The following is a 23,561-nucleotide window of genomic DNA, read 5'->3' on the forward strand; positions in this document are numbered from 1 at the left end:
GGAAACAAACTGCCTGATGCAGAGATAGTAAGCAATGCTTTTGTTAGATAATATGTTCCACTTTGGTGGTAAAATTAGCATAATAATATATTTATAACTCAATAATGGATCATTGTAACACATTTTGTTAAACAGGTGCACTAATGCTCCCTAGCTTCTCTGGTGGAGGGGAGGGGTGGGAGCTACGCATGATTGGAGCGAGTGAAACTACGTTGACTTTAGAAACTCCACTTGTTAACAGCAAAGTGTTAAGTCTGGTGTCGTGTGGGGAGCGACTAGGGAAAACTAGCTTGTGACTCATGAAATAATGTCATAAGCTACAGGCTATTTTGCTGTTCAAACACGCATCCAAGCACTCCTAAATGAGTCTGTTGTGGTTCTGCAGTCTTTCGGCATTGGAATGGAGAAGATACGTTAGGTTGTGCTTCTAGAGTCAAAGGTCATTTTACCCTTCAGACCTCATTTCCCATCGGTGTTTAGCCTTCAGCTTCACTTCGACAGTCAAGTCTCAGCCCAAGTCTGCTTGTTGTTGGTTATCTAAGCCAGTGATTCTCAAGCTTTTTCATATCAAGGTTCCCAAATGTAGTCCACATTAGGGCCACGGACCCCGATTTGATGAGATTTTGCCTCTCGGACCAAAATCTGAGAATATTTTTATTGGTAGATATGATTTTGTCCAGAATTCCATGACTATCTGTATTGTAGGTAGAGAGATAACAGTGAAACTATGATCAAAACAGTCTTTCTTCTACATTCTCTAATTGTTTTAACTTGAAATAATGCTGAAGTTAAACAATTGATCAATTTGCTGGGGGCCCCCTGGAACCCCCTCAAGGATCCCTGGTGGTCCCTAGACCCCACGGTGAGAACCACTGATCTAAACTACTCAGTGAAACAAAACTCAAATTCAGGTTCATATACTGTATTTCTATTGCCCCTCATCTCAAGCATGTCTCAAAGCACTTTCCAGAGAAAGAGCCTAGCTAGATCTAACTAATCTACAGTCAATCACAGAACAGACTGATGTAACACAAACTCAAGGAAGCACAACAAAGCACAAGAAACAAGTTTTAGCAAGACATAGCAAGCCTACCAATCCTACATAGTGAGTTGGTTGGTTTAAGTCTTAAAGACCTGGATTAATGCTCATTCTGAATGGTCCACCAGTCTAGACCAGTATGCTAAAACCTGAGCTGGAGACAGTATTACCTTCAGTGGTGGCAAATGAACCACAGCATGTGAAAGGCATGCCACTGCCAGTAGGTCCGTCTACTGACCAAAGCATACATATGTTGTGATTGATATATAGGCCACATTGTGGACAGCAAGTAGCCTATTACCATATATTGATACATTGTGGTTATTTTTTTTTTTTATCACACCCCTTCGAGTGAGCTAAAATCTTTTAATTGATCTTTCATCAGCCGGTGTTTGAGTTGTGCCATTGAATTATGCATGCCTAGCTGATAAACCAAAGCAAATGTGATTCACTTAGCGCTATTGATTCCATATTGTCCGAGACGGGCTCTGCCTATACTCCCATCGATATCGTTCCAATCTTGCATTCTCAGTAACAAATGGTGGTCAGGAAACAGGCCTATCTGAGTATGGTTATAAGCTGCGAGTCTCCATTTGGAGTGTCCTTGTTTTGTTTTGGCCTTGACTGATTTTCTGTGTGGGTGCATCTACAGTCCCCTCTCTCTCTCTCTCTCCCCCTCTCGCTCTCTCTCCCTCTCTCTCGGCTGTGACTTGATTTAAAATGTACTGTACAGGCCAGTTCGCCCGCTGGCAGCAAACACAAGGGGAGAGAGAGTGAGAGAGAGAGAGAGAGAGAGAGAGAGGAGGGAAGAAATGCAGAGAGAGATTCCCTTCTCCTCTCCCATCCCCCCACTCTCCCACACTGTCAACACAGAGGCTGCTGGCTCCGGCTGGCGGCTCTGCAGCGCCACTGCAGTGGGACGGCGGCGGGGGGAACTGCAGATTGTTGTTTGCAAAGCCTGCGGTCAGAGCAAGCAGCGCTACTGTCAACTGGGGTTAAAGCAGTGGTTCTCAACCATTGTGACCCAAGAGTTACTACAGGCTAACACTACACTACAGCAGCTCATTTCAATGATTAGCTCTGCCTCTCTGGTGTTAATTAGTGAAATCAGCTGTTGTAGTGTTTGGTTGGAATGAAAACCTGCAGACTCTTGGCCCTTAAAGGTACTTGGTTGAGAAACAATGGGCTAGACCACTATATCAGTTTATCGATTACATATTAATTGTATATTATCGGATACATGAATCTGCTCTATTATTATTATTATTAGTATTATTATTATTATTATTATTATTAGTAGTAGTAGTAGTAGTAGTATCTTGAGTTTCAACAGAGTTTTAGTGTCTCACGGTCTACATGCTGTTTCAGAGGCTTTTCCTCCCTGCTGAGAGTAAAATTCTGAGGGAAACACTGAGCACTTCAAATTTTAAGATGTTGAATATTGCCACAAAATTATCAGTTATTGGTAGCTCAAATCCAACATGGCAATGGCAGAAGTGGAGGGGGGTCCGTCTCAGACGATATGGGATCAATAGCGCTATGTGAGTCACATTTGCTTCGGTGCTTTGGCTATCAAATAGGCATGGATAATGAACAATATGTACGTATTCATCTGTTTTTTTCTTTGTCTCACTATGCTCTACTGGTGTTATTTTGAATACCGCCATAATGCTGTGATCCATACTTTTTTATACTTTTCATCTCTTCTTCTCTTATATATTCTATTTTCTTTGCTGTTCCCGTTGCTGTTGCGAATACCAGTGACCCAGTTTCCCCACCGGTATCATTAAAGTTTCATCTCATCTCATCTTTCTCTTCTAATTACTGTTGGACAATCTATAGGATGATAGGATCAGTGTGAAATTTTAGGACTTGGATTCATGTCAGGTGTTGAGAAAAGGCAACAAATGGCCGTTAACAAGGTCTAATGCCGACTGCTGCTGTCTCCCCGGGGTTTGGTAGTAACCACAGTTAAAGCCACAGGCCATGCTCAATGTTTTGCTGCACCAGACAAAGAAAATCCAGCATCCTGGGAAGTGAAATGTAACCTAGCGCTCACAGCACCCAGGAGACAGTGTTTCATCCACCCAAATGCCATTAAATGCAGGGTAACGTGTACTTACTTGAGAAGGGAGCTGCAGTCACCGAGCTCTAGGCATTACATGCTTGATTATTCTCAGGGGAAATGGGCTTTGAGCTGGCCCTTATTTGGAGTCGGCTCTCTGGCTCTCAGAGGGCTTTAGAGCCGTGGTTCCCAACCTTTTTGGCCCGTGAAACCATAGACAAGAAGCAATGCCGACTCATGATCCCCTGACGTGGCCTTGCATGCAGAGACCGGAGGACTGTGACTCCCCCCTTTCAGATTATTTCAGTTGATTAGTTACTGGAGGAAGCACAGAGGCTGCAAATACTCATTATTTCTCCAGGATAAAAAGGATTTATTACAAAGATTAGAAACATAACAAGTGCGCTAGAGCTTTCTAGGTGCTCAGGTGGAGGTGGGCAGGCGGTTTGCAGTATTGGATTGAGTGAAACTACGTTAACTTTAAAAACTCCACCTGTTAACATCAAAGTGCTGTGGTAGCACAGTCTTGTTGGAACTAGGAGAATCTAAGAGAACAAGATGTTTGTGCACACCATCTTAGAGCTGGCTCTTGTGTGACTTCTACCGTACTGCCTGGTGTACGAGCGCACACTGTATCTCCCTTATGCAGGGCTCTTAAAGCTGGTTCATACTTCACGTGGAAATGTAATGGAGGTCAAAACGGCGCCGCAGCGTCTCCGATTCAGATTCAATTGTGATTGAGTTTTAGAGCTCTGTGTGGCCTAAAGAGTGCATACGGTAATTCCCCTAAGCAGTGTGCCGTATATGGTAATAAAATATTTATATGTTGGAATTTAGCTGCGATGATTCTTTGATATGATTAATCACAATGAATATGTAAAATTGTCTATTTCGCAGATTTATAATCAACACGTTTTGTTTTGAGCGTGGCTGCCGTAAGCCCAAGTGTACATAATGAGATCATCCAGAGTATGCAAATGCTGCAAACAGATACCTGATAATATGATGCCTTGTAGTCCCACAAAATGATGCACAGGACGGCGCAGTAGCATGGGAAGTGTTGTTCAAGCTAGGTCACTTGATACCTAACTTGATACTTGAAGCCTTGATAATTGCCACTTTATTAGTGGCCAAATTGCTGTTTTCTGATGGAGCGTTGAAAGCTTTTTACTGATCATGTAGGTTCTCCAGGATCCCAGGATTCTTTCCCTAGAAATCAGATTGTGTGCTACAATACAAGCTACAAGTTGGTTGGTCTATACGCTGGAATGTAACGTAATGTGCTAATATGTAGTTGGGTTATAATGCCATATACCATGAAAATACATTTTCAGATGTTCAGTTGCAATCGTTTTTTTTTTTTTTGTAAATAACCCATTTAGATTATTGGATAAAATAAATCCACAGAACCACTAATAACAAAATAATCATTTGTAGCTCTAATTAAAATATAAAATACACATGAATGTTTTCCCAGTCATGTGATTTTTTTTTTCTTCAAAACCTATTAGACCAGTTGTTTCACTTGTTAAACTCCGGGTGTAATAGGAGTGAAGATGAAACCTGTTAAACCTGATGGTTGCATCTCACTTTCTGTTTTTCTGTCTGTCTCTGTTTTTCTCGGTCATCCCTCTCTTCCCCATGCTGACCTCAATGGCTTCGTTAAATATGCATGCAGAATTCCCTTTTTTATTCAAGTAACCTGGTTTTGGGTCGATGCATGTAAAAATCATAACTGGGTTAGAATAACCTGGTAAGCTCATACTCTGATTCTGAGAAACCTGGTTAAGATATTTTGGTTTACTGCCATATTAAAGAGTTACTGTGGCATGGAAACATCTTATTCCTCCCTGTTTGCATTTTGATCAAACTTTGCACATTATGGGTACATTTTGATGTCAACAAAATACATGGTGGTGAGCAATAAGCTCTCATTTCTGAAGAGATGAAGAAACTGCATTTTACCTTTCAATTGTGAAAGACATAAATAGCCTAATATGAGCACTGAAACAAGTTATCCAACGACCACAGGTGGACAGGAATATTTTATTAAATGGTTTATTCTCAACAGGGAGACTCATTCGCAGGGTATCAAAGGTTCATGTAAACAGCTTAACCTGAATAAGACCTTACCCAGAGTATGACCAATAGCCAGGCTCCTCGCACAATAATGAGACGTGGTTTTTTATGACACCTCCCCTAATAATCCAGTGTACATGTTATATGTGGTTATTGCGAGTATTCAGATGGATATGACAAAAAAAACTGACTGAACAACATGAGCTATGTCACCAACTACACATGAGTAAGTTGATGACACTTAAAGAAATGTGATGAAGGTGTATCCATGTTCTGCCTGGTCTCTATTAATGGCAGTAAAATCACACTTAAAGAAATGTGATGAAGGTGTATCCATGTTCTGCCTGGTCTCTATTGATGGCAGTAAAATGAGAGCACTCCACTTATGTTACTACGATTACGTTAACTCCAACTTAGAGCATAATGCCACTGACATAATCAGGGTGTCTGCAAGTCCTGAAAAATTCTTAAAATGTCTTAAATCCTATTATCTGAAGGCTTTAGCATGTTTGGCATATAGTTACATATAGCATTTTAAGTCTTGAATTCAATTTTCCAGGTTTCAAAACGTGGTTTCTTTGCATGCTGTTTTTCCAGTGAGAATTCAGCCCACTCAATAGTGAAATAGATCTTATTTGTCATTCTAAAAGGCATTAAAAAAAAGTATGACAAATTTCAGTTGTAAGTGCGACTTGCAGACACCCTGATAATCAGATTACGGTGTTTACGCGGATTCTGCCGTATTCGCATTACTGTCTAAATTGCATTACAGCATTTTTGTGCACATGTAAACGTGGTCATTGAGTAATAGAAGTAATGACAAGTGTTTCCCCCCTGATTAATGTCTCTCTCTCTCTCTCTCCTCCAGGCTAGGTGTGTGTGTGCTGACCTCATGGTGTAACAGGAGTAAAGATGAGCATTAGCAGTGATGAGGTCAATTTCCTGGTCTACAGATACCTACAGGAGTCAGGTATCCCTCTCAAGTCATTTTATTCATCTGGCTGTAATTGTAGCATGCAGCTGTGTGTAGCAGTACATGCAGACGGAGCACGACCACTTTGCTTTGCGTCGCTTCGCTCTATCAGAAGTCATGACTTCTGGCCTTTTCACTGGGTGTGTTCTGGGGTCAAGCATTGGAGTAAATTCTCTGTTTAACATTATTTGTGTACGGTATATAGACTTATTTTGTATTATATTATTATATATTATATATATTATTTTCTTCATTTAATTTTGCCCAAATATAATCCATAATCAAATGTCTGGAAAATGTAATCTTGAAATTATGCTAGTTTGTTAGCATACAGTTAACATAGCTACAGCTATTTGGATGCGATGGGATAGTTAGGCTAGTAAGCTAATTTGTTTAGCGTGCCAGACCTAAAGTTAGCAGCTAATATATTTGAGGCTACTTAATAATGTCTATAATCAAATGGCTGGTAAACCTAATCTTGAAATGACGCTTACTCTAGCGAGCGAGCTAGCTAACTGGCTACAGCTATTTGGATGTGATGGGATAGTTAGGCTGGCAAGCTAACATTGGTTACATGTTTAGTGTGCCACAGCTGAAGTTAGCAGCTAAAATACTACTTCAGGTAATGTTAACCGCAGGAAGACTTTCTGAAACTGAGAAACTGAAACTGACTGAAATTGTGACTAGTGTGGCGTAACTGGCGTAATTGTGGTGAAATTGGTCTTTGGTCTGCCATCCAAAAGTCTTAAAAAATTTGACTTCTCTCTGTGAAATAATTGACAGATAATGACAGTTGTATTTTACATGTATTTGGAGCCTGTAAAAGTTTTGATGTATTTCTGATCTGCATTTGAGTTATGATGGGTTAAAAAAACGCAAAAAAAAGCAGATTTTTCAAATTCTTTAAGGACTTCAAGAATTGAGATGGTATCCCTCCTTCCTCCTCTCACCTTCCTTTCATCTTTCCATCCCTCACTCTTCCTCCTCCTCTGCGCTCCTCCTCTCCAGGGTTCTCCCACTCAGCGTTTACATTTGGTATAGAGAGTCACATCAGCCAGTCCAACATCAACGGTGCTCTGGTTCCCCCTGCTGCCCTCATCAGTATCATCCAGAAGGGTCTGCAGTACGTCGAGGCCGAAGTCAGCATCAATGAGGTGGGACTGCACACACACACACACACACACACTTAACTATTCAAGTCTGTTCTGTTAAGATAAGATAAATTAAGATAATACGTAGAAAATCTACTCTATTCCTGTGTATATTCTCTTCTCCTCTAATTAACACTGGTCTATTCCATGCATTTCATTTTCTTTCTTCAACTGTTTTTTCCTTTCTTCTCTTCTGACTAATTCTTCCCGCTCTGCAGGACGGCACGCTGTTTGACGGGCGGCCCATTGAGTCTCTGTCTCTGATCGACGCGGTGATGCCGGACGTGGTTCAGACTCGGCAGCAGGCCTACCGGGACAAAATGGCCCAGCAGCAGGCCGCCGCCGCCACGCCGGCCTCGGCCACCGGGGGCAGCATCGCCGGCAACGCCAAGAACGGAGAGAATACCGCCAACGGGGAGGAGAACGGAGCCCATGCCTTAGCTAGTAAGTAGACGGAGACAGACATTCACTCTACTGATAACAGGACTGAGATTTTTCATAGCCCCTTGTGTATTTTTATGCCGATTCCTGGTTCGTTGATTTAAAACCCTGCTTTGCTGTGTTTTCCTCACCATCCTCTCTGCTTAGACAACCATGCAGACCTGATGGAGGTGGACGGAGACGTAGAGATCCCTCAGAACAAGGCCATGGTCCTGAGGGGCCACGAGTCGGAGGTCTTCATCTGTGCCTGGAACCCCGTCAGCGATCTGTTGGCGTCCGGGTTAGTTGCCTCCTCTTTCCTCGCTCTCTCCTCTGCCTCCTGTCTCTCCCTCTGTCTAAATAAAACAAGTGGAAACTAGCTTAGTGTTAGTGCCGTGCTTGCCAGCTGTGAGTGTCTTGTTGACCAATCTAAAAACACTTGTATTCTTGTTTTCCAACTAGATGTGAAATCCTCATCCTCAGTGTGTTGCCTGTCCCCTCTCTCTCTCTCTCTCTCTCTCTCTCTCTCTCTCTCTCTCTCTCTCTCTCTCTCTCTCTCTCTCTCTCTCTCTCTCTCTCTCTCTCTCTCTCTCTCTCTCTCTCTCTCTCTCTCTCTCTCTCTCTCTCTCTCAGGTCTGGCGACTCGACGGCTCGTATCTGGAACCTGAGTGAGAACAGTACAAGCAGCTCCACGCAGCTGGTGCTCAGACACTGCATACGAGAGGGAGGACAGGACGTCCCCAGCAACAAAGACGTCACCTCGCTAGACTGGAATGTAAGGACATAAATGTGCACACAAACGTAACATGTTATGCAACTGGGCTGGCACAGATGTCAAAACTGCGACTTAAAAGCACAGCAGCAAAGAGCACCACCTAGTGGTGTCATGAGTGACAACTTAATTCCACTGCTTTTGTCCTTGCTGCAAAACCTCTCACCTCAGCGACTTGCCTTAAGTCGGTTCATATGGAAGCTAGCCTAACGGTACACATAAAAATGTCCACCACTCCGACCATCCAGGAACATTGATTTGAATGGGAATGACCTTTCTATCCATTCAAGTTCGGTGGTTGTGGGGAATCATTAATGAAAATTAATTACACAGCTTTGCTGAATAATTATAGCCAATCAAGGCATTCTGAGGTCTGTTAACATACCACTGTTTCACACCTAATCATATCACTTCATAGTCAAGAAGTCCGCTCAGTTGTGCTGATTGCTAATCAAACTAATTAGTAACACCTTGTGGCAAAAAGGCATTGCTCCTTGGTTACTGTAGACAGTAGGGATAGGACGATGTGGTAATCTCACGATTTGATTTGATTCACGATGTGGGAATCACGATTTCATTCAGCCACGATCGATGTGATAAAAGTTTGATTGTACAACATTGCCATTATATATTTGACAAAACTATAAATCTTTTTAGCAATGTTTCTCTTGCAATGGTAAAGAAGAATAGTAGCCCAATCAGAATAAAAACGCCTTGTATAACCACCTCAACTGTTTGAGAGGGCTGTTTAACCCTTTCATAATCCGGTCAATGGATACAGTTTCATCATGTAAACACTCATTCCAATCACTTTCTTTTGCTGGAATAAGCTGCACTTGTTATTAACACCAGGCCGCTCATCTTGATGTAGGCGGCGCAGCCCGTTTTTATATCAAGTGCTGACTCCGCCTAACCGGCCAGTTTCGGCGTGCACCGGTGACAATTACAAGTGCACCCGATCATTGTGGGTGCAAAACAAAACGTCTGTTTCTGACACTTTTGGAGTCGTATGTTCTGATAAAGCTGTTGCTTCATCATCCTCTTCCTTGTCCGCCATGTCTGCCACTTGGCTTTGCGGTTTTGCAAAGTGTTTGCACCCTCTGCTGGTCAAACTGTGTAATGGGTGGAGAAGGAGGGGCAGAGGCAGCAGATTACAGTAAGCGGCAGACAATGTAGGTCACAGGGTGTACTGTACGTCCGATGCACATCGTTATATTCCACTATGTACATCGTCATGATTTTACATCGCAAATTATCGTACTACGATATATCGTCCCATCCTAGTAGACAGTCCTGCTGGACTGTTGTTTTTGGCGCACGCTTGCAAATTACTTAAGCTTGCAATAAATAATTTAAAATCAATATTTCATGTCAAATGATTAATGTCTTTGGTAAGTAGCCATGTAATAAGTGGGATAATGATCAGTGAACCTCCGCTTCATGTCGGTGTCGATTCACCCTCTTGGGACTGACTTTGTTATAATGACCGGCTCGCTTTACATTATCCCTTACATATGAGCTGCCTTTTGAATGAGAAACCTCATTCAGCAGTAAAATTGTGAATATTGGTTTCTGCATATTTTTCTTCTGCATATTTTCTTACTACATCTTACAGTCAGTTACGACTAGCCATCCTCCCTTTGTGAATGTGGCCGTAGTTTATGTTGCATTCATGTGACGTGGGAATATTTAGCCAGCCACTTGACTTACCTTGATGTATGCTGCGTTCATGTGGAAATATTCGGTCAACAACTTGAAGGTTCAAAGCACAGTCCTCGGCAGTGATTGTGCATTCTGACTCATTTGAAGCCGTCAAACGCCGTGATTACATTTTTCTGTAGACCTTGGTTGAGAATTATTTTCAGTGTTTTCACACTCCACACACATGCACCTAGTGAGTGACAGTGCGGTGCCATTCTGACTTCTCTCTCTTTCTCTCTCTCTCTCTCTCTCTCTCTCTCTCTCTCACAGAGCGAGGGCACGCTGCTAGCGACAGGCTCCTATGACGGCTTTGCCAGAATATGGACTAAGGACGGTAAGATGCAGATGACTCTTAGATCGAACACAAGTACAAAGGAACTGGTTTCATTTGGTTTTGTCACATTAACCCACACAACCAGCTGCTTTGTGTGTGTAATTCAGGGGAATTCTCTGGGGAAGTCAGGGAATATCAGGGGAATTTTACAAATCGGTCACTTTACAGGAATATAGCAAAATCTATTTTACGACTTGTTTCACACATTCATGGCATTACTTGGTTTTCAGCCCAACTGGAGGGGAAACCAGACTATTCACCCACTTAGAAATCAATATTAAAAAAACAGGACGGAAAAAATTGAATCACAGAAGAACTCTGACCTAGTTATGGAAAGTCATGGAAAAGTTATGAAATTTTACATCAGGTCACAGCAGGAACCCTAAGACAGATTGTGGTGTTTTTCTTGATGTAAATATGGAAATATTCTTCTACTTCTACACTTGAGCTTTTATGCCACTGGGCTTGCTTTATTCTTAACCAATGCTGCCATCTAGAGGCAGCATTGTTTAACATTTGCATGCTTTTAATCAATGAATCTTGTGTGAATTGCATTGTTTTCTCTGTCATGTTGTTACCTCCAATCCCAAAATGGGCTATTGTCATACCTAATTTTATTTATACAGAGTTTGTTCCCTCTCTGTGTGTCTGTTCTGTTCTGTCCTGTAGGTAACCTGGCCAGCACACTCGGCCAACACAAAGGTCCCATCTTTGCCCTCAAGTGGAATAAGAAAGGCAATTTCATCCTCAGTGCAGGAGTAGACAAGGTAAGTCAGGATCTTTTCTATACGTCAGCTCATTTTGCTCTCAGTTTATCAACTTGGGAAGTGAATTTTCTTCAGAAGTCTTTTGGCATGATGCCGCATCCAACCTCAGTAACATTAGTAATAATTGCTAATGATTGTCGTTCTGAATAGTCATTGTAAGCCCTAACTGTCCACTCCCCCCCCTCCTCCCCTCCCTCCCCTCCTTGTCCTCCTTCTCTTCCAGACAACAATCATATGGGATGCCCATACAGGAGAAGCCAAACAACAGTTTCCCTTCCATTCAGGTACAAAAGCGTCTAATACACCAGTATTTCCCTGAGTGTTGTTGTCCTGTGGTTTAAATGCTTCAGAATTGTATTTGTACTGGTTTTATTGGAGAGTTGTAGGCCGGTTACATAACCTACGCAAGCAACACATGCAAGAGCACAAAGGGAAATGCATTTATTTTGGTTCTTGCATAGCAAAATGTTTTGTCCAGAGTTTGTAAAGAGACACTAACACCTTGCATTATTGCATTTTAACACATCATGGATATTTGGCGGATGCACTAAATGCAAATACTGCTAGATGAAGTACAAATGATGAAAAAAATAAGATGGAGGTTGTCAAATTTTGATGCTGACATCTGAATATTGGAAATGCATGTCTTCGAAAGGTTTTCAAACAGCCTGCTCAGTGTCACTGGCTCCAGACTAGTGGTTTTGCTGCCCCCTTGTGGATACATGGTTTAAAACCCCAAACAGGCTCAAGGAAGCCGCTTGATGTGCTTGTTCTTACAAGGCGTCGCATTAACTATTTACCAGGCCGTCGTGTCTCATGGTTTATTTTTCATCTGGCTTACATCCCTCTCTCTCTCTCTCTCCCGCAGCTCCAGCACTAGACGTGGACTGGCAGAGCAACAACACGTTCGCCTCTTGCAGTACAGACATGTGTATCCATGTCTGTAAACTGGGACAGGACAGACCCATTAAAACATTCCAGGGACACACAGTAAGTATGTAGTGAGTGTGTATGTGTGTGTGTGTGTGTGTGTACTATCTTGTAGGGTCCAAAGCACCTTTAAGAATAGGTGGTTAGAGGCAGAATCTGTTAAAACGGCCTCCTTGAGTGCACACACAACAGATGTATGTAAAAATGAGACACTCTGAGGTTCATTTTAGTTGTTAAAATAAGCTAGAATGACTCAGAAATGGAAAACTCCAAGTCTACCATTTGCCCTTCTAAACAAGCGACGTCCTCACTGACCCAGCACCGCCTCCAGCAGATGTATCAAGTTGATTGCAACATTCTATCTGTTCTGCATGCTCAAAGAGAAAGCCGTTGCATCGGAATCTCAGTCAGAGTCTCTGGCCAGCTTCCTTTTTTTCTGCACGGTATGTGGTCAGGATTTCCTCCAAGCGGGTTGCGTTCAGACTCGAGACTCGCAAGAAAATGTACATGAATTGCAGCAACAACTTGAGGTCGTTCGCGGTAGGCATAGGGAACGAATGCAAGCCAGTAGAATGTCTTCACAGGTGTAACAGTAGTATGTGTGTGTGTGTGTGCGCACCACTAAATCCTTCTCTTCTCTCTCTCTCCAGAATGAAGTTAATGCAATCAAGTGGGATCCCACAGGGAACCTGCTAGCCTCCTGCTCAGATGATATGACGTTGAAGGTGAGCTGAAAAGTCAAATCTTTCATTGCAGTATGGCGCCCCCTGTTGAAACACTGACAATAATTACATCCGCCATTTTTTTGGGATTGAAGACTATCTCTTATCACTCTGAAAGTTGTTCACATGTATGTAATTTATTTTCATACTGCACACATTTCATACTTTTTGTATATTTTCAGATCATATATCCTTTTCATTCATTTCTTTTTTGTTAGTATGCTCTACTGCTGGTATTTTGCATACTCTACATGCATGCCGTAAATCATATATCTCATACTTTCCATTCTTATATTTCTACTTAATACTTCCAAGTCCAAGTGTTGTAATTGTCTTTTATGTGATGTTTAATACCCCTCATTTGCTCTATCCTTATTTATATTCTATTTGTCTTCGTCTTATCTATTACTGCTTCCTGCTGCAACGATCCAGTTCCCCACAGCGACCATTAAAGTTTCATCTATCTATCAAAAGCTTCTTTAGAGTGTCGTTAACTATATAGAAATGGTTTTCAGACCCATTTCTGCACTGGTAATAAATGCCAATCACATCTGCTTCCAAAATGTCACAGCAAAGAGGGAAGTGTCTTTTCTTCTGAAAGCACTTCAGTTCACAATACATTAGAATGATGTTTCTTTCTGCTTTGGTGTGCCGTGTGTTTTCAGATCTGGAGTATGAAGCAGGACTCGTGTGTCCACGACCTGCAGGCCCATAGTAAAGAGATCTACACCATCAAATGGAGCCCCACTGGCCCTGGAACCAACAACCCCAGCGCTAACCTCATGCTAGCCAGGTGTGTGTGTGTGTATTGCTGGAACAAACTACTTCACAACATACTGCTACTACTGAATGTACAGTCTACTGTTGAATGGAACTCGGCACAAAGACAAGACGGCTTACTTTGTCACAGTAACCTAAATTTGGAAACATATCTACCATATTGCACCATCCACTTTTAGTTGCAACATTAATGAATGGACCTACATCTAGATCACAACTAGCATTTTCAGATATCTCTCTTTTTCTAGCCTGGTTGTTATATAGCTAGCCATTTGCGATGCAGCTAGCCTCTGTAACCCTTCCTGTATTCCTTCCCTCCACAGTGCGTCATTTGACTCCACAGTTCGTCTTTGGGACGTGGAGCGAGGCATCTGTATCCACACGCTGACCAAGCACCAGGAGCCGGTCTACAGCGTGGCCTTCAGCCCCGACGGCCGGCATCTGGCCAGCGGCTCCTTCGACAAATGTGTCCACATCTGGAATACACAGGTAGGAAGAAGATAGGAGAGAATATGTGTGTGTGCCATCAAGGGAAAGGTATATTCTTGAGCCCATGGTGCATTTGTGGTGATGACATCTAGACCTTGCATTCAAGATGAGAAGACTTTGTTTTTTTACTCACTTTTTTACTTTTACTTCCTTTTATTAATTAGATACTGCTCATAAAGAAAAGACATGATTTGTGAAAAGTGATTCTCACAACTTTGTAATGTTTGATAGAGTCCTGGTAGCGTCTAAGTGTCTAACCCTGATTGACTGACCTCTGTTTGGTATTTTCTCTCCCTTCACTCTCTTTCTCCCTTCAACTCTCTGTCCGCCTCCACTCTCCTCTCTGCAGACGGGCGCATTAGTCCACAGTTACAGAGGGACGGGGGGGATCTTTGAGGTTTGCTGGAACGCAGCAGGGGACAAAGTGGGAGCCAGCGCGTCAGACGGATCTGTAAGTCAACACAGTGCTCTGGGTGGATATATTGATGCATGTCTACCAGAGGTGTGACCAAGTCAACTTTGCCCCATGTCAGTCTCAAGTCTTGAGGCACAAGTCTCAAGTCGTCTCAAGTCTAGATGTAGATTACCAAGTCAGGTCCAAGTCAAGTCCATGTCATTAATGTCAAGTCTAAATGTAGAACAGCAAGTCAAGTCAGAACAAATCAAGAGTCCAGTATCAATTTAATATGTTAAAGAAAACTAAATATCTAGGACTTTTCAATGCAATATGGTTTTAATAGGATAAAAACTTGGTAAGAGCATCATGAGTTTGATTTCTATAATCAGTTTCAACTTCAATAAATTAAATCATTCCATACAAATTCAGAAAACAGAATTTAAATTCAGTTGTCTGCTGGAACAAATCTCATCACTTTCAATCTAAGTCATTTACACAAACACAAGATCTCAAGTCAAGACTTTAGAAACTTTTCAAGTCATCAAAGTACAAGTCAAAGTCACAAGTCACCAGAACCCAAGTCCAAGTCATGTGACTCGAGTCCCCACCTCTGATATTTACTCTTCCCTTGGTGTCCAATATGGCCTTAGCCTTGAGGTTTTATGAAATTCAGTTTTTCTCTCAGGTTCTGGAGATTTAACTTCTTACCTCTCTGTCCCAGGTGTGTGTATTAGACCTTCGGAAATAGTGACTGCTGCTTGTTGGAAGCCATGGACCGACCATGAATGTGTACATAGCCAAATGACTGTCCCTGCCTGCCCCGCGTACTGCTCACGCTCACGCTCACGACCATGGCCCCGCCCACCGACAGACAGGAAGCAGGAAACAGGAACAGGAAGCAAGCACCCGACACAGCAGGTCCAGACACGGGGATGGACGAACGGATGGAGAAATGGAAGGACAGAAGCGCCCCTCTTTCTTTATCTGTGCAGAGACTCTTACAGAGATGCAGAAGGGACGCAGTCAAAAAAAGAAAAAACTGAAAAAGACAAAAAAAACAAACAAAAGAAAAAAAAAACAGATCCGTATATGTACCAAAATTTGGAAGCTATTTTGCTTTTTTGATCTTTAAACCATGCTCATCATTGTCATCAAAACGAAAAACATTGAAAAAAGTGTTGATCTTTGTTAGTAGTTGGATCTCAATGTGCAGACATATCAACTTCACCATAAAACAGGATGGCAGTTAGTTTTTTTTTTTAAATTTCGAATCTCTTATTTCAATGTTTTTATATTTTTTATCTTTGGGGAGGGGGCAGGGTCGGGTCAGATCAGAGTTATATTAAGTACATACACACATGCACACCAAACAGATGGTGTCCTCATCATGACTTCAAACCAATATGGCAAACTTAAAGAAAAATTCTGTTCCATTTTTATTTTTCCCCTATATTTTTCAGTCGTAATAGCTGTTAATGGGTTGTACGGTTAACATCTAAATGCAGTAGTTGATGTGTGACATGCTATGGATCTTTGTAAATCCACCTGGGCACAAGACAGATGACGCATTGTACATCTAGATGCTTTAAGAACCATTGTTCCTTTGTGCAGTATTTGATGGATCTAGACGTTTTTAACCCACAGTTCCCTCAAAGGGTGAATGGTCAAGAAGCCGATTGGCTCGCGGAGAAATGTTTGTTCTCTCCTCTTGTCTGATTGACCGAGGCTGTTGTCTTTTAGGTAATGACGCAACAGAAAATGAGGTCCAACCTCAAGCCAAGAACTCAGCCGCTAGAATTCCCGATAGTTCGCACCTTTCTGAACACACAACTTTACCTGAACAACACACTGAATAGCGTGCTACCTTACTTTGCTGGAATGTTGCTAGATAGGTGGCTGAGGCCGTCCGATAATCATTTGGTATGGATAGAGGGTCCAGTGAATCCACTCAGCCATTTGTCAACAAGCAGTTGAGACTCTCTCCTAGTTCTACTTGCAGCAACAAGAGTGCGCACACATCAAGTGGTGAAGTGGCTGAGTTGAAGTGCTTGGTTTGAGATTGGGTTTGTAGAACTGAGCAAACAAAACAAACGGTTAGTTCAAACGTGTCCACTTTGAGGCATTGTGACACTCCCCCTTTAAATACAGACAGTCCATGTGCCGTTTTCAAAAAAGGCCTCTTCAGATCATCAGACATGATGATGCCCAAAGTGTAGTGTTAACCGGTAAAACGTCAGCTGATTATCCCATTCAAAGATCGGATCAACTTCTACAGCCGCAGATTCATTCTAGGTATTGTGCTAATTTTAGTTTTTGCAGATTGGAGTTTTAGTTACACAAACATTTCTCGGAGGTAGAGCTGCTCTGGAGGCAGAAATAATCTCACTGGTTGAATTTAACCTCAGTGGGCGGAGCCAAAGAACCACAGTTTTTAGGCTGAAGCCCAATTAAAAAGGTAAGAGAGGAGGAAGCTAATATTATGAAGCCTAGCGTTCTGCTAACTGAAAAAATGCAATCTAGCCATACTAAGTATCTAGGTTAGCTAGTTAGCCTAGCTCACCTTCCAAGTTCAAACTGTCCTTACTAGTCTATAACTGGAGGTAAACTAGTTAAGCTGCTGACCTTCCAACATCGTGAATGCCATGGTCATAAATGAAAAGAAGTCTTTACCATTTATATTTTGACCAGAGTTCCTTTGCCATTCAAGTTTGCCAATAAGCTAACTTGTGCTCCTAAAAGCTGTGGTTCTTTGGCTCCGCCCTTTAAGGTTTAACTCAACCAATCCGATTATTTCTTCTCCCAGAGCAGCTCTGCCTCCGAGAAATGTTTGTACAACTAAAACTCCAATCGGCTTCATTTTTTTTTTCTTTTTTCTTATAAATAAAACGAGGCAAAGCCATCCTGAATTTCCCTGACGGAGTGGAGGGCTTCATTGTGTTCTCCAGCACTTCTAGGACCAGCCATCAGTGAACCTGGACTGATCTGTTGCGGTTTGTCAAACGGCTGCCTTTACATAGGAAGAGAGAGACGTCAGATTCTGTGTGTTTTCTCCCTGTCCAGACGGCTGTGAGAAGATCACACCTGCGTCGAGAGCTAAAAATCCAATCTCGTGCCTGTGTAAACGCAGCCAAAGAGGATCTTGGCACCGAGATTGTCTTTCTTCTGTTGAATCCTAATGGATGATTCTGGCGCTAGGATGCTTTCGGGAAACCAGCCCCAGAGCAGATCCAGCATTAAAGCAATATCTGGACATTTTGAATTTTTGTCTGTTGTTTTTCTTTGCCAGGCACACAGTGTGGCAAAAAACCTTCTGCATCACGCCTGTGCTGCCTGTAACCTAGTTTGTTAAGCATTGCTGGAAATATTCATTGAAACCAATGAGGCATTAGCTTAAGGCTAGCAGTACCCATTGGTTTCAGCGGTGCCAATGCTAACAGACTGTTATTATGGTAGCTGAAGGTCAAATGTAGAGACTTTTTCCCATAATGTGACAAGGTCTCGGTGAATAAAAACACCAAAGTGAAACAGAAAATGTCAAGCTATACCTTTAATGTCATTTTAGTTCATCTGCCCTCTCGCCTTCATTCTCGGTTCTTTTCACTACCTGAATTCTACTCGCATTTTATTATGAGGTTCCCTACTGACAAGACATTTTATACTCTTTTAAAGAAAGATTAAAAAGTTACATTTTTGTAATTTCTTTGTAGATTTAAAAAAAAAGAAAAAAAAGTCAATTGATGATTTATTGGCGGCGATAATTTACATGTTCTTTAAGTTGAAAGATTTTGTTTCTTTGATGCTTCAGCAGATGGTAAAGGTCGACCCTGTGATGTCAGGCTGACTCAGCTGGGATGTGTCACTCTGAAGGCACCTTGCATGGGATGGGTTTCTCAGAAGCAAATTACCACTAAATTTGTCTGTGTTTTAATGGAGAAAAAAAGTTGATCTTTTGCTTAAATCTTTTGGGAAGCCTAGTCCCAGAATGCACAGGGAGAATTTTTTTCTTCTGCAGCTCCTCTTAGCAAATACACAGTTTAGTTCAAGAACAACAGAACGCATAATTGAATGGAATTGTATATTTTCAAGCAAATTTAGACGGTGTATGGGGAATTTTTTACCCCTCATTCTACATTGCTAAATGGAGACTGGCATTTAATTTGCAGAAACATATTTTGGAGGCAGAAATGATCACATTGGTTGAGTTAAACCTCAGTGGGCGGAGTCAAATATCCTCAGTATTTCTGGATAAGTAGTATTAGACTGAAACCCAGTGAAAAAACAAGAGCTAAGAGAGAAGGAAGCTAATATTATGAAGGCTAGCGTTCTTGGTACCAACTGAAAAATACAGTCTAGCCATACTAAGTTATCTGGGTTAGCTAGTTAGCCTAGCTGACCTCCCAACATCATGAATGCCATGGTCATGACTGAATGAAAAAGTCATCTCATTTATATTTTGACCTTTTCCTTCTTGTAGTTCCTCATTCTTTGCCAGTTAGCTAAATTGGCCGAGGTTCAACTCAACCAATGAGATTATTTCTGCCTTCAGGAAATGTTTGTAGAACTAAAAGTCCAATCTGCTTATTGGACATTAGTTTCCCCTGTGGCACCCGTCTCCAACAAATTTCTAATGGAGATTCCTTTGTTCTTATTCTCCTTTATATTCCCAGCGTTAATATTTCATTATTTTTCTAATGTTTACCTGGTCACATCCCTGAATCCAAAGCACTTGAGCCAACAGTTTATGAAACATCACAAATTCATGAAAACATCTCAATGGCTGCATGCACACAGGAAGACAAAACTCTGTCGCACAAATCAGATGTTTTCATGGCTGTCTACATAGGTCAAATCACAAAAGTTTCTCCCCATAGCAGACAAACAGAAAAAAACATCAGATCTGTGCCCGAGTTAAAAACTGATCTTTTTTTTTGCCTGTGTAAATACGGCCAAAGTTGCTGAGTGTTGACATGACATTGCAGAGTCGACCTTTACCTGTGCCCCCATAATAAAGAGCATCATGTCAGCCCAGCAGCGTCTCTCTGATGGGGTCAAAGCCTTTTTTTTAATTTTTTTTTTGTTGTTGGTTTTTGCAACTTGCATCACATCGATCTGTTATCATTTCAATCAGATCAGTGACACAAAAGTCCAGAATAAAATATATTTTGATATTAAGAATTTGGAGTTTTTGTGTGTATGTGAAAGAAATGCTGTCAGTGCTGAAATCACCAGGACACCATGGAGTAGGAGTACTCATAACACGGTCAATGACAAATCCATGTTAACATCTTTATTAATGTCAGTAAATCAAAATGACAAGCTTTAATGGCTTTAATAAACCAATAAAATATTGTTTGACTCCAAAGACCTTGAACCTCTCATGCTGAGGTCCTCAGGCTGGTGCATCACAGCAGTGAGCAGAATACATTGTGGACGTAAGGAGGTATGCTTCATTTGCATTGGATGTTTTCATGGCTGAAGTTATTCAACGTGGAAAAAGGGATGCCTTGACATGGATTTGTACGTTTACTTGCATGATTACATGATAGGAAGTTTGTCTGTCAGCTTCCCGACAAACTGTGTTAGGATTTTGGGCTTTCCTAATTGAAAACAATAGGTAGCAGGTGAGCTAGCTTATGGTTAGTGCACCTATTGCCTATAGCCTGGTTCCAGACTCCTGAATCGCGTCCCACCCACTGTTCAGATTTTGTCGAGCGATTCAGAGAGTCTGGTGTTGCTCTAGTCAACGGCTTGTTCTCGCTCGGGGAACCAATCAAGCAAATCAGCACCTTTGTGTGCGGGACTAAAGTTTGAACCGTTTGTGCAACGGTTTTTCACTGGCGTTTCGGCAGTGTGACTGAAGTAATGTCAAAGGGGAAAATCACCCCCCCACGCAGAAAAAATAGGAGGCAATCTCAGGCTGAATAATGGAGTGGCAACGAAATAGCCATTCTGTCTGAATATCAGGCCAGCATTTTCCACACAATATGACTAAAAATTCAAACTGTCAAGGTGTCCCTTTAAACCAAATGCACTTTCCAGCCAAGTTCCTGAGCTGTTGTAAAAGCATCATGTGCTTTGCTCAAGTTCAGTGCAGACAGTGAGAGTTCTGTCTTTATTGAGTCCAGAAACCATTGTGGCCCGATTACACTACAGCAATGGGCTGGGCCTGGCCAAGGGGATCCGAAGACCTGAAACCACCAGCGACCCCAGCTAACATGATGTGTCCAATTGCACCGGAGGATGTATGTTGTGTAGAAATCATGTTTTCTACGTATGTTTGAGCCTAATCTTCAGGTCAACTCTCAACTCCAGTGATGACTCAACTGTCTCACCGTTTGCCTTTGCTATGTGTTGTGCTGTGTTGTTCTTCAGGGTGTCATGCAAGAGGAAGACACAACAGTAGAGACTGGACTTGCACCCAAACAATTTGCTGACCATATGTGGCACAAAGAATGAGATTTGTAGGCCCTAAGCATCTCCGAGACTTATCTGATTGGGTCATGCAATTTGTCTGGACAGTCGGATCTGATTTTTGTTAGCTTCAAGAGGTAAAGGCAGGACCAAGGATGCCAGAAATCACTGTTGAGCCTTCTGGAGGTGTCATGGGCCTAATTCACACACTTAGCTTTTACATTTGCTGTTCTAAACACCCGGTGTCTGGTAGGTCTTTGCCAGGAAAAATCCTCTTGCGCACAGAAAGTGATGCGTTTCACATTTCTGGTTTGGTTGGAATGAACAGAAGAAGAACTGGGTAGTTAGCATGAGCAGTGATAGCCACCATGGCCGAACAGACAAAGAAAAGAGCGACACCTACAGAAACTCACACTTCATCAAAAGTAAATTGTCACAGTACTGGACACACTGTTTGATTGACAGGTGATTTCTGGGAAGTGCAGTGAAGAAACACCACAGCAATGAGCGCTTAGAGCCAAAGATTAAAAAATAAAATAAAATACACGGATATTGTAGATTATACCTTTAAATATCCTAAAATAAACCTGATAAGTCTGAATACAAGAGAAAAGCACTTGCTAAGCCTCTCAGTCTTGGCAATGTAGACTCCTAGCGGTCCATCTCTATCTGGCTGCCTGCAGATCATAGCAGAGAGGAGGGATTGGTTGCTGGTAGGCTCTCAGGTAGGCTGTGATTGGTTGGCCCACGGCTGTGGTGGTAGATGGGCAGGTTATGAGCTGCCTCCACCAGGGTCTGCAGCACATCATAGGCTACTGCAAACAGGAAGTAGATAGGGAGAAGCCAACTGAGGCTGAAGACACGCCCACAGACTGGCAGAGGGATGGAGAGGTGTCTGGATGGACAGAGAGAGAGCGAGAGAGAGAGAGCATGTTTGATAGGAGTATCATCAAACATCAACAGTGACCAAGCACCACCTTGAGACATCACCAGGTTTAGACTTGTATATCGTTATATGGGTCCAATATCAGTGTGGTCCACCTCTGATATGATGGGTATGATGCAGTTTGATCAATTACATATTTATTGTAGAATTGATCAATACTACACTGTTGACTACAGGAAGCCCTTAACCTGAATTGATTCTAAAGTGACATTTTGATCATATTCGACTCATGTATGCATGAACATGTTTTATTACACAGCTTTGTTGAATACTCAATTATGACTGGCCAATGAGGGCATTCTGAGGTCTTTCTGAATAAGAGGCCGTTGTTTCACATCTCATCATGTCAGTCAATAGACTTTTTTCACAGCAGCCATTTACAGGTGTAACTAATAACATTAATGATGGTTCCATTCCAATGAGCCAGCATGCACAATACCAGGCCCTGGCACTGGAACACCTAAATGGAATGGAACCATCATTAATGTTATTAGTTACACCTGTGTTTACCTGCTATGACACGTCACAATGGCTGCTGTGAAAAAGGTCTGTAAGTCTGGGCTATTTTGTTAATTTCTAATCAAATTAACTAGCGACACGTTGTGGTAAAGGACGTTACTCCTTGGTTACTGCAGACAAACACTCAACTAACTTAAGTTAGGAACATCGAAGATTTTTCCAATATTACTTTTAATTTATTCACAGAGCACAAGTTTCTAGTTACAGTTCTCCTACAGTGTATCCCATGGATGCTAGCTACATACATTTCCATGGTTACTGTTCTGCTACAGTGTAGCCATGACTGAGCCACTGCAGTTTTTTAACTTTTACTGTTACACTGCCAGGTGTACGAAGGCAGACATTATTCTCCTTTTGCAGGGCTCTTGGGGATCTGTGCATCCGAAACAGTGTATACTGTAATTCCCCTAAGCAGTGTGCATTGCAAAAAACCATTACACATGAACAAACAAATGAACAAACAAACGAAAGAACACACAGAGCCTGGCTCTAATAGAGATGCTCCTCCCAAGCACCTAATAATGACAGTCTCTCTGTACATTATCCTTTTCTGGGGTTTCACTGCCTTGCTTGAAGGCATCTTGACAGTTGTTGTTGAGGGAGAGTAGTAGTAGCAGAAGTAATAGCAGTTGTGATAGTAGTAGGAGTAGGAGTAATAGTATACTTTAAAAATGAAAACTGAAAATGACAAAATTGAAAGATAATGAATATCGGCTTAAAATGCCAGCTTCAATCCAAAAACTAAGTATCAGACATCAACAACCCATATATTGGTCAAACCCTAGACATACCAGATATATCTGGAAAAACGTAGGGTACTCACTGGAATCTGTTGGCTCTGGAAGCTCTCAGCATAATGAAGACAAACAGTCCTACTTCAGTGTTGAGAGAGAAAGACACAACTTTATCCAACATCACAACAAAACCCTGAGGAAACAAAGAAACACCTTTAGTGACTGTGAATAGCAGACCAGGAAGATCTGCCATGACTAGTAGTAGTGGCAGTCATGGCAGTAGTAGCAGTAGTAGTAGTAGTAGTGGTTTGTGTGTGTGTGTCTGTGTGTCC

At 41.9% G+C, this 23,561-nt stretch overlaps 1 protein-coding gene across 1 annotated transcript in view; it reads left to right on the forward strand.

Moving 5' to 3' along the window:
- tbl1xr1a (TBL1X/Y related 1a) overlaps positions 1 to 15,875 on the forward strand; it is a 41,819-nt gene extending 25,944 nt beyond the window's left edge. The window contains exons 3-16 of the mRNA XM_071906918.2: positions 6,052 to 6,153; positions 7,165 to 7,310; positions 7,526 to 7,751; positions 7,896 to 8,028; positions 8,361 to 8,502; positions 10,471 to 10,534; positions 11,204 to 11,301; positions 11,525 to 11,585; positions 12,170 to 12,291; positions 12,882 to 12,956; positions 13,619 to 13,746; positions 14,057 to 14,222; positions 14,572 to 14,673; positions 15,341 to 15,875. Coding sequence (XP_071763019.1) covers positions 6,096 to 6,153; positions 7,165 to 7,310; positions 7,526 to 7,751; positions 7,896 to 8,028; positions 8,361 to 8,502; positions 10,471 to 10,534; positions 11,204 to 11,301; positions 11,525 to 11,585; positions 12,170 to 12,291; positions 12,882 to 12,956; positions 13,619 to 13,746; positions 14,057 to 14,222; positions 14,572 to 14,673; positions 15,341 to 15,367 — 1,548 coding nt within the window. The 5' untranslated portion in view covers positions 6,052 to 6,095 and the 3' untranslated portion in view covers positions 15,368 to 15,875. The remainder of the gene's footprint in view (positions 1 to 6,051; positions 6,154 to 7,164; positions 7,311 to 7,525; positions 7,752 to 7,895; positions 8,029 to 8,360; positions 8,503 to 10,470; positions 10,535 to 11,203; positions 11,302 to 11,524; positions 11,586 to 12,169; positions 12,292 to 12,881; positions 12,957 to 13,618; positions 13,747 to 14,056; positions 14,223 to 14,571; positions 14,674 to 15,340) is intronic.
- Positions 15,876 to 23,561: the final 7,686 nt, after the last annotated feature.

Source organism: Centroberyx gerrardi, chromosome 9 (assembly GCF_048128805.1).
Source record: "Centroberyx gerrardi isolate f3 chromosome 9, fCenGer3.hap1.cur.20231027, whole genome shotgun sequence".
NCBI classification, from domain to species: Eukaryota; Metazoa; Chordata; class Actinopteri; order Beryciformes; family Berycidae; genus Centroberyx; species Centroberyx gerrardi.